Source organism: Taeniopygia guttata, chromosome 8 (assembly GCF_048771995.1).
Source record: "Taeniopygia guttata chromosome 8, bTaeGut7.mat, whole genome shotgun sequence".
NCBI lineage: Eukaryota > Metazoa > Chordata > Aves > Passeriformes > Estrildidae > Taeniopygia > Taeniopygia guttata.
Genome location: NC_133033.1, coordinates 5455484 through 5469925, shown reverse-complemented (window position 1 = coordinate 5469925; position 14442 = coordinate 5455484). Strand labels below are relative to the sequence as shown.

The 14442-nt window shown below is 41.1% G+C and overlaps 1 protein-coding gene across 2 annotated transcripts in view; it reads right to left on the bottom strand.

Moving 5' to 3' along the window:
• Positions 1–14442, bottom strand: part of SLC1A7 (solute carrier family 1 member 7) — a 47642-nt gene that overhangs the window by 31067 nt on the left and 2133 nt on the right. For both annotated transcript variants that reach the window (XM_002193700.7, XM_072932914.1), the window contains one exon: positions 1418–1633. In XM_002193700.7, the coding sequence (XP_002193736.1) occupies positions 1418–1633 (216 nt within the window). The remainder of the gene's footprint in view (positions 1–1417; positions 1634–14442) is intronic.

Here is a 14442-nt window from a genome sequence, read left to right as displayed (position 1 = left end):
TATAAGGGCCATGTGGATGTACTTTTGCACCGTGTGTCCCATTGTGCCTTTCGCTGTCTCTGACCGAGGCCTTAGAAACCACTCAGCACACTAGGAATGCTTCCCAAACACTGCCACTATGGAGACAATCATTAGTGACATTTATCTTAGATTCTCTTTTACTTCTTATGCTACTCTGTCATACTAAGGAATTCAAAGTCGTGTAACTTGCTCTTGGTGTAGGAGTTACAGTCCTTTGTGCAGCAGAAACAGAATAATGTGACTTAACCCCACGTCACAAACAAAATTACACTGCACATCCATCCCTCAAGGCAAAGTCACTGGAGAGATACAGATGGGTACCCAATGCAGGTGAAGATGGTGGTTTTGTGAAAAGCTACAAAAGAGATTGTCCTCTGCTGCTGCTCCATGATTAAAATATTTTGGCCCATTCTCACAAAGATATAAAATACAAATACAGGTGGCCTGGGTAAATGCAACTTGGAGGAGAAAAAAAGGGTCTTTTGTAACCTTCTCTTCTCAGTTCCATCTGATTTGAAGTCCAAATAAGTCTAGCTAAAGTACTTTGTGTGCTGTCATGCTGTCAGAGTCAGGAATTTGGGTTTTTGAAAGGCAAACTGTGAACCATTTTTATTTTCAGTAAGTTTGACTCCAAAGAGAATTCTCTGTGGTACTGATACACACTTGGCCTGAAAGTCCTTGACCGATGTACTATGAGATCAGCAACTTGAGGAACTACCAAACAAAGGCAAAACTTGGTCTTTCTGCATGAGCAAAATAAATCCAAGGCACAGAATATGTTCAGTCAACAAACCAATCCCACTAGCACCTGAAATACTGGGACAAAAAGGGATTTCAGGCAAAGCCATGAAATTCCAGCAGTGCCCTAATGCTGTTTTAAAAGAGCAACTGTGTCTTTTGATAAACAAAATAAAACAAATAAGGAAAAGCCCCAAAGCAGAATAAAAAATACACAACAGTGATCTTACTAATTTTGTCCTTTATCTGCAAATTAGTATGAACAGCACTTTTGAGAATTATTTTTTGAGAAATGTGTGTTTCACCCCTTTATTTAAGGTTTTGCAAATTGCAACTGTCTTATTTAAATGAACATGGCATTTTAATACTCCCTTGACCCTAATAATGGATTGGATGGAGAGGCCCACAGGCTATATGGACTCCTGTGGGGTATGAAAGACCTGCTCCACTGTTGTTGGTTGGTGGCCATTCATTTAAATTTTACAAGAAACAGCCACTATAAACAGCTGATAACTTGAAAATTATCTTCTGAAGCTTTTTTCTCAGTCTCAACAAAACATTTATCCTTAGATTCAGAACTGAGGCTCAGGCCACAGTTCCTCCTGCAGTTGTGTACAAAATGCTGCCTCCAGAAAGCAGAAAGAATGGATGTGGTTACCGGATTAAGTCCAGCAGTGCGTCTGCAGAGCTCATGATGGGCTTTCCACCCTCCTCAGTGCTCTCCTTCTGTGCTGCTCCACCAGGGTGGATAATGGACACCATAATTATTCCCACAACCACAGCCACAAAGGTTGTCCACAGGTAGTAAGTGACAGTTATGATTCCCAAGCGACTGGAAGTCTTGGCATCCAGGGCCGCCAGCCCAGACATCAAGCTGTGGGAAGAAAACACAGCAGAAATTGTATTTAAATGAATGTTATTTTGCATTACATTAATGCAGCTGAAAGCCTAATTTCTGAATTATTCCAGCCTGCCTGCCTCTCTTACAGCTGATTCTACATGTCAGTGTTTTAATAAGCTTTCCAGTAACACTGTGTCGGAAGGGGCGTTTTCCAGTTGCCAGGTCAGATCCTGGTTACTGGAAGGAACTTGCAAGCTCAGGCTGCACATGTGGGGACTGAATCCTACTGACTCTTCCCTGAAATTCCAGGGACAGTTTCACACAAGTTACACGTGTTGGCTCAGTTCACAGGAGCAGTGGCAGTAGTTATTAAAGCGCTGTGTGTCATATTCTACACATAATTTTACAGAATAATAAAATAATTCAGATTTGAATGGACCTCTGAAGAAAATTTAATCAACCGACTCAGCCCTTCCTGTGTGAAGTGGGGACACAATTTTAATATTAAAAACACTAAGGGCAATTTTGTCATATAGTCCATTCTTTAGCAAAAAGAATAACTTTTTTTTTTCTTTTTAAATAAATTCAATATATTTTTGCTTTGCCAGGAAGCACACTGGGAGCAGACTGTAATTCATTGTGCCTTCAGTCTAAATGTGGACAGTGGATGGGATTCAGAGGAAACACCTCTGTGGGAAGTGTGGCTGCCCAGTCGGGAGCAAAGAACATGCTGTGATCACTTCAGCCTTTCCATAGTATCAGAGAATAACAAAGTCATACATAGAATATGCTGAGTTGGAAGGGACCCATCAGGATTTTTCCTCCTCTGCGCCTTGCCTAGCACTGCCAGAGCATCACCAGTGTCCATCCTCTTGCTTGTACAGTTTGCCTGTGCCAAGCTATACAATTCTCTACCATGAGATTTAGCTCCACTGACCCTCTTGTACAGGCAGATTAGACAGGGCACTCTTTGGCCCCTGAGGTTTCTTTAGGCTGCTTTGACATAGACCCTGATGCATTTTCCAAGTGACCTGAGTTTGGGATTTGATTTTCCACTGACAGCAGTGTTGTTTGGGGCTTTAAATTGAGATTTCCCTTTGGATAATTCTCTGTGAACTCTCCCAAGCATACATCTCAGGAAAAGTACAGGTGAAATAAAATTTCACATTTATTATTTAGTGTGTCCAGCTTTCTCTCAAAACAGACCTGTTTATCAGGCCTGTTCTCATAAATATTTACTAAGCTGCACCTCCTTGAATGCGATCTTGACCTCACACTGCTCAGAGAGGTTGTCTAGAGCCAATGCTAAAGTGCAGCTTAACCTTTATAGTAGATTTAATGAAATCAAATGGGTGGATTTAGTGTTCAGGTCCCAGCTACCCACTAGATTAATTAAAAATATGTATTGCTTTTCTGCATTGCCAATCTCTCATCTAGCATGGGTTTTATTAACACTGTAGGAGCAAGGGTGCACTGGAGTTTGGATAATTTAGAAAATGAGCATCTCAGCAACTTTCACTCTTGTAACCATTGTTCTTTGCTTTTATTTATCATTGGATTTGATAAAAATCCCACCTTTCTGCGTGTCTGCAAAGCACTGTGTAGAAATACAGCACTGCATATTGAAAATACAGTAGTAGGAATGCTGCTTTGTTCCTTGGCATTTCCCTTGGATAAGCCTGTGCAGAAGAGTAAATATTCTAAAACTTTTTTTTTTTTTTAAATAAAACACTTAAGTTAAATATATTTATCTCAAATTAATATGACAGTTTTCTGTTAAAAAAATTCTGTGTTGTTATTAGATTTTGAGGACTGAACTCTTCTTCCAGACTGAGTTTCCACAGGCCATTGAGCCAGTTTGACAGTTCATTGCTGCACAGAGTAAATACCTATATTGTATTAGAGTGCAGCACTGTTCCACTCCCACATTCCCAGGGAAAAAAAAAAAAAAAAAAAAAAGAAGAGAATCAGGTTGATTTTTAACCAGTTGGATGTTTTTCATGGTAACAATTTTCAGGGTTCTTTATAGATGCATTATGCAGGTGACACCAGTGGTGTGAAAGGCTGACTGTAACTTGCAGGCAGTGCAATTCCTGGGAGAGGGCACTTCCAAAGAAACAGAGATTTCACTCCCCTTCCCTCCCTGGTGCTGCCCTGGAACCACTGTCACTGTGGGGAAGCCACACTGTTCCTGTTGTCCTTGATGCCTCTGGGCATGTTGGTTCTACAGAACAGCAGATGAATGAACCCCGTCTTGATTGCTCACCTGAGAAGTCTTTCCAGAAGTACTTAGGGACAAAAATGCTAATTAAATATGTCCAGTGGTTCAGGTGAGTTAGGGTTGTTGCCTCAACTTCAAGATGCAGGGCCTTAGGATTTGGGAGAATGTTGTTCAGCTGGAATCTAACCTTACCTTGGCTCATAGGTGACAAATCCTGAGGGGGCTAATAATGAGATTGCTCTGTCTTGGGGATATTCATTAACAAGATCATCATCTGTAATGAGATTATCCTGCCACCAGATAAACTCATGCTCAGTTCATGCTGTGATGAGAAAGTCATCAAAAGTAATTAACTATGGAGGTGCAGTGGGGTAACTGGGATGTGACAGAAGCATGAACAGTAGTCTGGGCTCAGACAAAACCCTGTGTTCTCCATGGGCTGCAGTGCTCAGGGAGGGACCACTGGAACCAGTTCTCCAAAGGCTGGGGAGTAACAGTGGCCATGCCATTTTAGGCAATAGCTCAGAATCATTTCAGAAAGAAATGCCTGTAACTAGGAGACAGTAATCACTCATTCACTATATTTTGTTGGACTTCATGCATTTAATACCAGAAGGAACAGGACAAAAGACAAAAAGATTAAGAGACTTAGTGGTTATCACAGTTATTGTACAAAGCAGGTAATACACAGTCACATCACAGCAGTTTATTACTGTTATCTCTAGAGTTCTAACATTCACACAGCGTAGCTAAAGGATGACAGGAAAAAGTACCCTTCTTACTTCCTAGGCTGTTGCCCTGTTCTTTTGAAAGTTTTAAAGTTCTTCTAAAAGTTTTCTATGCCTTCTGATGTTTACATATTTCTACTAGAGTTCTTGCCCACTGTCATGTAAATGATTGTTTTGCATTCTTTGTGGGAAGAGAGAATTGATTGACTGTTATTTTGACCAGTGTGCTTGGAGAGGTAGCAATTTCATCCTCCAATCCACTGCCACTTTTGAAATTCTGTATATTGCAAGGTTGCAAGTTCCCTACTTTTGCTCTTTTTTCCCTCTTTCGTATCTAGCGTGCATGTGTGAGTTATTTCATGTCGCAGTGTGACACTAGAGAACAGAGGGGCAGGAGGAATAAGCTTCCAGCTGGTTTAAACTAAGATCACTGTATCATGCTCAGGTCCTTCCTCAAAGTCTAATTTTCATCAGACATTTTTGGCTACATAAAAACTTCTGAAGAGTTTCCCAAGATTCTTCTAAACCAGAACAAAGCTATTCTCATTGCTTCCACTGCTAGACTCTCATGAAACATACTGGAATGGAAAAGAGTGTACCTTTAATTCTTGTCAAACCTCAGGATCTGGTTGGCCTTGAAAGAACAGGGCAGATATTTGATACATAGATTGAAATTATTTGAGAAGCTGTGTAGTTAAGTAGCTTCCACACTTGTGATTCATGTGTAGCTTCTTCCATAGTGTGTTTTAATGATTGCTGAACAGACAAAACAGGATTAAGACAATAAAAAGCAATCTGCAGCTTTTATAAATAATTACTGTACTTCTCACTCCTTTGTCAGTCTGGGAAAAAAAAATCCACAAAATTGTAATTTCATGTTCAGACACCATATTTTAGCTCGTATAGAAAAAAACCTGTCAAGCCTAAAGGGAAGGGGAAGGCATTTTCAATTCTAGGAATTATATGTGACTAATTAAAAAGGTAAAGTCAGTTTCTATATTGTTTAAAGTATTTGTAATTGTATGAACCAAAGAACCAAGTACTAAGTTTCATGTCTGCTTTGAGGGAAACCCATATAAAACCCCCAAGACTAAAATAGAATTTTTGACGTAAAGAAGAAGGGAATTCTTTCCAATATCTTGGAAATCTAATTAGTCCCATGCAAACAAGTAGCTAAACCCTTTTGAGCACCTCTAGGCTTGTTCTGGCTGTCACAGATAAGCATCAGGTAATTTATTTACGAATAAAAATAGATCTTTCTATCTTCCCTGCAATTCTCTAGGTTTTTCTCTTGCTGTCTGATGAAAGCACATTTTTTGTCCTGTCTCAAGATCAAACCCTATATCCCCAGAAAGGGAAAATACAAGAAGCTGCTGCTAAGAGCCCATTCTGCATGTTAATTTTGTCTTCCTCTCCACCAGAAGCCATCTGGATGTTGCTTTGAAATAGATGGATTATGGATAAAGTTATCAGAAGGGATTAGTGTGATTAGAAAGACATTAATCCTGTCAAGAAGTAATGGTCAAGTATTAACCACCAGCAGTTGTTCCTAGAATGATGTTTGTTTTCATTCATCCCGTTCCCTCCCTCCATTCTCATTTTGTAATTGCATGCTGTGGAAAAGACCTTGCTGAGCAAGTTCTGCCAGTGAGGCTGGAAAGTGCCTCCAACAGCTACATTAGAGATGATTATATTGCAGTTGAGCATCATGAAAGGGAAGTGCTGGCTTCACTAATGCTGCTTGATCATGCAGGCAGGCTGTCGCTCACCTTTTTGTCAAGGTCAGTGCCTTCGAGTCTCAACATGATAATAATGTGCATTTAATCATCTCAAAATGCTTCACAGTGGAACCCCCTCTAATGCAGGAAGGCAGTATCTCCATTTTATAGGCTCAGAAACAGAGAAATTAGGCACTTTAAATGAAGACAAACCACTTAGAGTGAAACAAAAATCTGCTTGAGGTCATCTCTGTATTGCAGTGAACCATCACACTTTTCCTTATCTGTGCCCAGCTATCTGAGCTTTCAGAAAGGCTGCTTCACTTCCATGGAGGCACCATTTCCAGAATAATGTTTGCAACAGAGAAAATACAACTCTACAGTAATGAGAGAAAGAGATAAGAAACTTTCTCTGGATCTTTTTGTAGTTTAATGCTTGATTTGCTCTTAGTCTCTAGTGTAGTTAAAATTATTTCAGCGGTGAGAAAGAGAATGACTTTTTCTTTTCAGGATATCCTTTTCATGTCTTCTAATATGAAAACCACCAACAGAGCAAGACCCTGCCATGGCTTCAATAGAGCAAGGGAGTGGTAGTGGTGGGAAGATCACAGCCCAGCCCTGTCTGCTTCTTCCTGCCCTGTGCTCTGCCCTTCCTGACAGAGATGTGTCACAGGAGCTCTGCACACTGCTGGTGTGCTGCAGCCTTCTGCTGATCTGAACACAGAGAAGGGACTATCCACTGTGGCCAGTGGAATGATCCCCAATGTCTTGTATTATTAAAAATTTCATAGTATTACAAACTGATTTTCAAAGGAATTGACAAGTCTGGAACCCTCCTGAGGGTCCAAGGGTCTAATAAGGTTCATCTCCTGTGCAAATCCAGTATAGAAAACAGCTTTTTAAAAATGTACACATCTTGATATAAATGAAATTGTGTCTAAGCTCAGAAAAAAAAAAAAAAAACCAAAAACCCAACTGCAGAAAGTGGTAGCTGTAGTACAAACAGGACTGCTGCAGCAGTTTCTGTATGGTTGGATTATCAGCTGTAAATAACACATGAAATGTGAATTCACTTTTCAGAGCCCCAGTATGTAGCTATTTTAATAAACACAGTGGAAGCCCAAAGGTGTCAGGCATAATGGAAAATCTGGCTCTCAATCTTCAATCAACAAAAGCAACAAAAACATGTCAGAAGATCAATACACTTATAACAGTGATTATAGGCTTTTAGGAAGGAAACCGATCTACATTTCTAATGCCTCATAATATGAATAATTTTGAGATTTAGGTTTCTTAAATTGCTTTATAAAATAGTTAGATTTTTATTTTTTACCCAAAATCCTGGTATCTTCTTTATAGTCTAATAGTTGTAACTCGTAATGACAAATTGACATACACAGCAAAAATCCTGCCAGGAATTCACATGATGCATTTTATTTTCTCTTTCTTGTGCAATAGGAAATCTGCTTTAAGGACTAATATAAACAAGGCAGGACTTTGGACAGCACACAGTGAAGGCTGATGTCCAGTGGCTGTTCTGTCACCTGCATATGTGAGGTTACTGTGATACATCTGTGACTTCTGGAAGGGATGAACCTTTGGTCACTGACTGACAAAGGGGATTGCAGTGTAGCTCATGCAGAATTCAGGTTGGCTTGTTGATTTCAGCTGTTCTGATTAAAAAAAAAAGTTGCTTCCTAAATTCAAAGGTTAGGATGCAAACATACTCAAATTATCTATTAAATATAGATGTGCAGCTTCACATGGTGAAAGGAGCCAAGAATCTTACTAATACTTGATTTTTTTTCTTCTGTCAGTTCTTTCAAGCATTTTTAGATTAAGCAAAAAGCAAAAGGATTTGAAACACAAATTTGGATTATGAACAAATTTATTCAACTGCTTTTTGTCTAAGAAAACAGAGGGAATCCAGCCAGCCCCTCAAGCTCCACATGTCATTCCCATTCCTTTGTGAGACACTAAGTGTTTTAGAGCTCTCAGAGGACTACAGAAAAATTCTGTCAGTTCATACCCCATTTGTAATCACTTCAGTGCTTTCCACACCCATTCACTCTGTGACCACAGATTCCTCTTGAACGTCACTAGATCCCTACTGACACTCCCTAAATAATTTCTACTGGGCTGGTCCAATTTTGTCATTATGATGTGTAATTGCAACATGTCATTTTTCACTGAAACAGTCTGGACCTCTGGGCTGCACAAACAGAAGAAACACTGGAAAACAATATTGGATGTGACCATTAGACTTAACATTTCTAAACATAGCTAATAGCATTGAAAATGTTCCAGATGATAATGTGGAGAAACTTCTGAAGATGTCTCAGGCATGGAGGAGAGATAAAAACTTTCCTCTACAAGCTGAAGTCATCTCAAAGGATGACTTTTGGGGTAATCTAACACCAGTTCTGCAATATAATAGAAACATAGAGAACTGGAAATAGTATAATGGTGTCAGTGAGATTGCTTTCTGACTGCTTCTTCTTACCCTTGGGTAATCCTTATCTTTCAGTTTCATTCAAGTACTTTTGCTCTTCACTCTAAAAGTAAATATATTTATTCCCTTTAGTCATCTCCTTAAAACTCACTTCTCTACACTGACTTTCTCCACAGTAGACTTGAGATCATATATCCTAGGAAAGAGCCAACATCTTGTTCTCACTGGGGTGAAATGTACTTTTATTATTATTCACATTACAGTGTTACATGTGACAGGTAGTGCAGAAATAGGACTCTCTGCACTTTATGTTATCATTCAGGTCCCCCACAGATTTCCCCATACACACCCCACAGGTTTACCCTCCCCTCTTGGGGAAGGCCTGTTCCTCAGTGCCAATAGAGGTGAAATAGAGGGAAAAGTCCGAAGTCCAATCATGTGAAGAAAAAAAGCCCTGTGTTCCCAAAGCATTCTCATTCTATGGAAAATACTTCTGCCTTGGTACTTCATGGAACATTTTTCTGAGCAGGCTCTTTTGCAGCTGCTCCTCAGCGCCTCACTGATAATACAGTACGTAAATATGGTGGCACTGGATTATAGAACCATAGAATTTTTAGGTTGGAAAAGACCTCTAAGATATTTAACTCCAACTGTTCCTTCCCCCAGCACTGCCAAGTCCCACTAAACCATGTCCCCAAGTGCCACATCTACTTGTCTTTTAAATACACCCCAGTCTGGCAGCAGCACAAGGATAAGAAGAGAGCAGCTGGTACTAAGGGGAATAGTTTAACACATATATAACAGACAAGACCAAGCTCAAACTGACCAGAACCTTCTGTTAGCCACCATTTCCCTTTAGGTCTTCAGGTAAATTATGTGTCAAGACATGGTACCTCTTAGTACCAGGGATGTATTAGAAGAAACAGTACTGCACAAATTCTCATTCATGTAAAACCAGTATTATTGAGTAGATTAATTTTGGCTGTCCTCTTTATTTAAATATAACCATAAACATAAAAAAAAAATCATAGCCTTTTAGACATTTTCTTTCCTTCTGAATGGATATTAAATTGATTTTATCAGACAGTGGTTTATGATTGTAGTAAAAGGTTTAAATTGTCGGTTGCAGTACAGGTCTTGGAGAGTTTGGGTCAAACTTTTTACCCCTAGCAAATGACGATCTTAAGAAGCAAAACAGAGGAACAATCTCCAGTGTGAGGTTTATTGCCAGTTTCATCTGCAGCTGAGAGCAAACAAACATTGCCCAACACAACCTACCCAGGCCAGGGGCCAATTTGGTATGGCCTCACACAGGCAAACAATGTCAGAATTCCATTAAAACACAATGGGCAATATTTGTCATTGGTGATGTGTTCAAATGCCAGTGTGTTCCTCAATCAGAGAACTGGGGAAAAAATACTGGGGAAAGGGTGCTAAAAAGAGAAGTTTCTAATTAAATACTAGGCTTTAACAGCATGAGTAAGAATCACCAACTCGGGAATATGAGCAGAAGGATGAAGGATTACCAGAACTGATGGCATTATGGACAGGAATCCCTTTAAAGAAAGACAGTACTATATTTAGAATATTGTATTTAATTAATCAACAAAACCACAATAGTAACTAATATTTATTACTACCCCCAAATGGGCCTTCAAATAAATATGAAATTTTATTAGCATACACTTGTTTGTATCAGGTGCAACATGCTCAGAGGAACAAGCTCTATAATTTTAAAAATACAGGTCATATCAGGTCTTTTATTTTGACTGTAAAGGGAATAATACTTCTTTAACAGGATCTGCTCATGGAAAAGGATCAAATATCTGCTGCTCATGATTTCTTAAACATCTAGAAAATTGGTGGTGGTAAAGAAATACAAAATGTAATAATCTTCCTAAGCTTAAAAAACTAAACTGCTTTTTCCAAAGGGAATGTAACCGAGCTGTTACAACAGCTAAACAGTTTGAGTCTGATCTGACAATTCTTTTCCCACTCTCACTGCTGACTGCTAATCACAGTCTTAGAAAACGTGGCCCTGTATCTTTTTCCAGACAAAAGCTTAATCATATAAACAAGGAGATTGCTGAAATAAAGGATGCAACTTTCTATTACATATATAGGTAAACATATAGGACAAAGGGAACTCAGTATGTTCAGCTGGTGCAAACCTGTGTAACTCTGGCTTTAGCCTGCTTTTCTGAACAACCAGTCCAACACTATTTGTGAGAGCCCTTACTAATAACATGTTCATTCAGAGAGAGTCATGTTCCTGAAAGGGCTGTGAAATTTCACATATAGAGGAGAGAAATAATGCGTGGGCTTCTGGAATTAACTTCCTGCAAGCCCTGCCTCTTCTCCAGCCTTCCTCCCAGGTCTGCAGCACACACAGTTTGGAGCTCGTCTTGGGACATGAGGTGGCTCTGGCTGCTGGCAGCAACGCAGTGCTGGGAGCCAGATCTCCTCCTCCCCTGCAGGCTCACCGACACCTCTGCATTTTGAACTGAAAGGGAGAGTTGCATTTCTGTTCCGTGGGCAATGCCAGTGTGAGTTCTCTGCCTACTGGGAGGAATCCATGCCAAACACCAGCATTCTAAATGCCTCAACAGTGGTAAATTATTCACTATTATTCCGGTACAATATTATTCTTCAAAACTTTGCAGTTGTGACAGATCAGGTTTCTGTACCAGCCTCCACAAAAAGTTTAAATCAAAGCAGTCATGCTTACTTAAAATCAAGTTTCTGGCCCACTGGGAACTGATCACTACAAAGCTGGTAACATGAGCTGAAGATAATGGGGCAGGGAATGGGCACAAAAATGCTCTGAAGGAAGGTGATGGTGTGTGAGTTTGTGGCACAATGCCTGCCAGCGTGGCTGGCCTATCTATGCTGCAGCTGGCACAGGCAGGAGCAGGTCAGAGGGTTTATATTGTCTTTAAAAAATGTGAGAAGATATTAAGGGGAGAGTTGAGTTTTTGTTCCTTTCCCAGTCTTTTGCATCTTGCAGAACACAAAGACATTGACATTAAAATTGCTTACTTCAAGCATTTAAGAAGTTGAGAAGCTCAAGTGATGCTCAGGTATCTCTGCTAATCAACTTGTCCTGGGAACGTGTGAAGGAATCACATATGTACGTGCGTCTGTGGCAGTTTATAACTAACCACAGTGAAAGAAAGTGGAAGGCTTATTATTTTCTGGATAGGGAGTGGCACCGGCAACCCCCGGGGTGCAGGAACCCGGGCAGTGGTACCGACATTCCCCGGGATGCGGGAGCCCGGGCAGGGGCAGCGGCAGGCCCCGGGAGGCCGGGCAGGGGCAGCGGCAGGCCCCGGGATGTGGGAGCCCGGGCAGGGGCAGCGGCAGCCCCCGGGATGTATAAGCCCGGGCAGGGGCAGCGGCAGGCCCCGGGATGCGGGAGCCCGGGCAGGGGCAGCGGCAGGCCCCGGGATGTATAAGCCCGGGCAGGGGCAGCGGCAGCCCCCGGGATGTATAAGCCCGGGCAGGGGCAGCGGCAGGCCCCGGGATGCGGGAGCCCGGGCAGGGGCAGCGGCAGGCCCCGGGATGTATAAGCCCGGGCAGGGGCAGCGGCAGCCCCCGGGATGTATAAGCCCGGGCAGGGGCAGCGGCAGGCCCTGGGATGCGGGAGCCCGGGCAGGGGCAGGAGCAGCCCCGGGTGCGCGGAGGGATCGGGCGCGGGGAGCGGGGCGCGGTGCTCGGTGTCCCGGCAGAGCCGCCCGGTGGCCGCGGGGTGCATTGCAGGGTGGCACAGCTTGGACAGTGTCTAAATGTGTAACTATAAATTCAGATTTGGCTCCTATTCTCTCCGTGCTCTCTTAATATTTCCATTCCCAGGTCTAACAGCAGTATCCTGTGTTTACACATAAAGTAAGCAGTGCACATCTAGTAACTACAAGCTCTAAAATTTGGTCTTGTAAGGTTCCCTTGGGCAGACACAAACTGTCAGCTATTAGTAATTGTCTTGCCAACAGAAGTATTGTATTGTCTCACCTGTTCTCGCAGCTGAGAAGAGCAAACTCTACACACGGGATACTGATACATATGAGCAGGGCTAAATCTCAGGCAGAGGATGGGTGCAACAAATATATACTTATTTCAGAGTTGTTCTATGATGCTATGAAATGTGTTTATGTAACCAGATAACTGAAATAATTTCAACCCCCGCCCTTTATGAAGGTCCATGCCTCAACAAAAACAAAAGCTCATGCAGAGCCCAGACTGACAGGCTAGTGGGTGATGGTTGCTCTTCTGTCTGTGGGAAAAGAAAGAAGTAAGACCACAGATGACAGGAGACTTCAGAAATAGGTACAGGAGCTCTGAGATAGAGCAGTTCCAGGAGCAGGAACAAAGTTCAGGAAATCAAGAAACTGTACTTTGAAGAAATTGTCTCCTGTTTGACAGATTTCCTCTGCATCCAAGGAACTTTTAAAATAAACATCATTCTGAGATAATTGACTGTATAATACTTTCCTCATTCAATCTGCAAAGTTCTGTTTTAACTCTCTTAACAATCAGGTTAAGAGAGGGAGTACAAATTTTCAGCCATTTCTGTTTAAGGCTGGATTTCTGCTTGCAATCTGTAAGTACAAGATTTTCTAGTCTATTGTCAACCTTCTGACCTATCCTGTTGCCTTCTGCTACAACCCTTTAAAATAAGCTCTGGACTTGGAAACAGGGTAGTTTGCCCTAAGTCCCTCTTTTAATCTTCCTTTCTCACCCCTCCTTTTCTTTACAAGTAATTTCTTGTGTGTTCAAATAAAAACTTGCATTAATTTCAACTAGGAGAGCAATATTTAGAGTTCTTTTTATGGTGCTGTCCTCCTGACTTTTGTAGACAATAATAGAGAGTAATTTAAATGATAATTTGAATGCCAGTGCTCTGGCACGACAGGCTGAGGATATCCCAAATCCACAAAGAAATGTAGTTTGAATATGCATGCAGATTGGTAAAAATACAGAGTATTGGTTTACTGATTTTATGAAATACATGTGTAGAAAACACTGTACTTATTATTAAAAAAAACCCAAAAACACAAAAGACAACCAGCCAAAAAAGCCCAAGCTGTACAAGAATGACATTATATCTGGAGTGGCTTTTTTCTTGCAAACCCTGTTATTTCAGTTTGTAATAGCAGGCACTGCTAGTTTGTTATATAGGAAGATGGACTCACACTTGCAAGGAGAATTGAACTTCTTTGAAGGTTTGTAATGTTTCTTATCTTTCCACCTCAGAGGACACAGTGAAGCAGTGAGGCTCAGAGCTGCCACCTCTCCAGCAATTTAGGGCACAGGTTGTGCCAGAGAAGCTCTTTCCTACTGCTGCTGCTCTTCCTAACATCTCTAAATATACTAGAGGACCAAAAGAATGACACATTTTAGGGAAGGACATGTAAATATGCTCCAACCCTTTTCTGTCCTCCTCACTATGTCACTTCCTCATGTAAGACTCTTGCTTTCTTTGGAAAACTCTCCTTTCACATCTCAAAAAAAATCTCCTTACATGTTTTGTCTTGGTATTCTTTAGATGCATCTGCCAAGACCAGGTGTGAGTCTAGGGTTATAAAACCAGTTTCATGCACAAAGCACCATGACTCTGCTTTGTTCTGTGAAAAACCATGAGAAGGCAGATGTCAGGGTAGATTATGTAAAAATAAAATTAGTGCTGTTAATTGTGTTCATTTTCAACAACTGTCAGTGATCTGAAG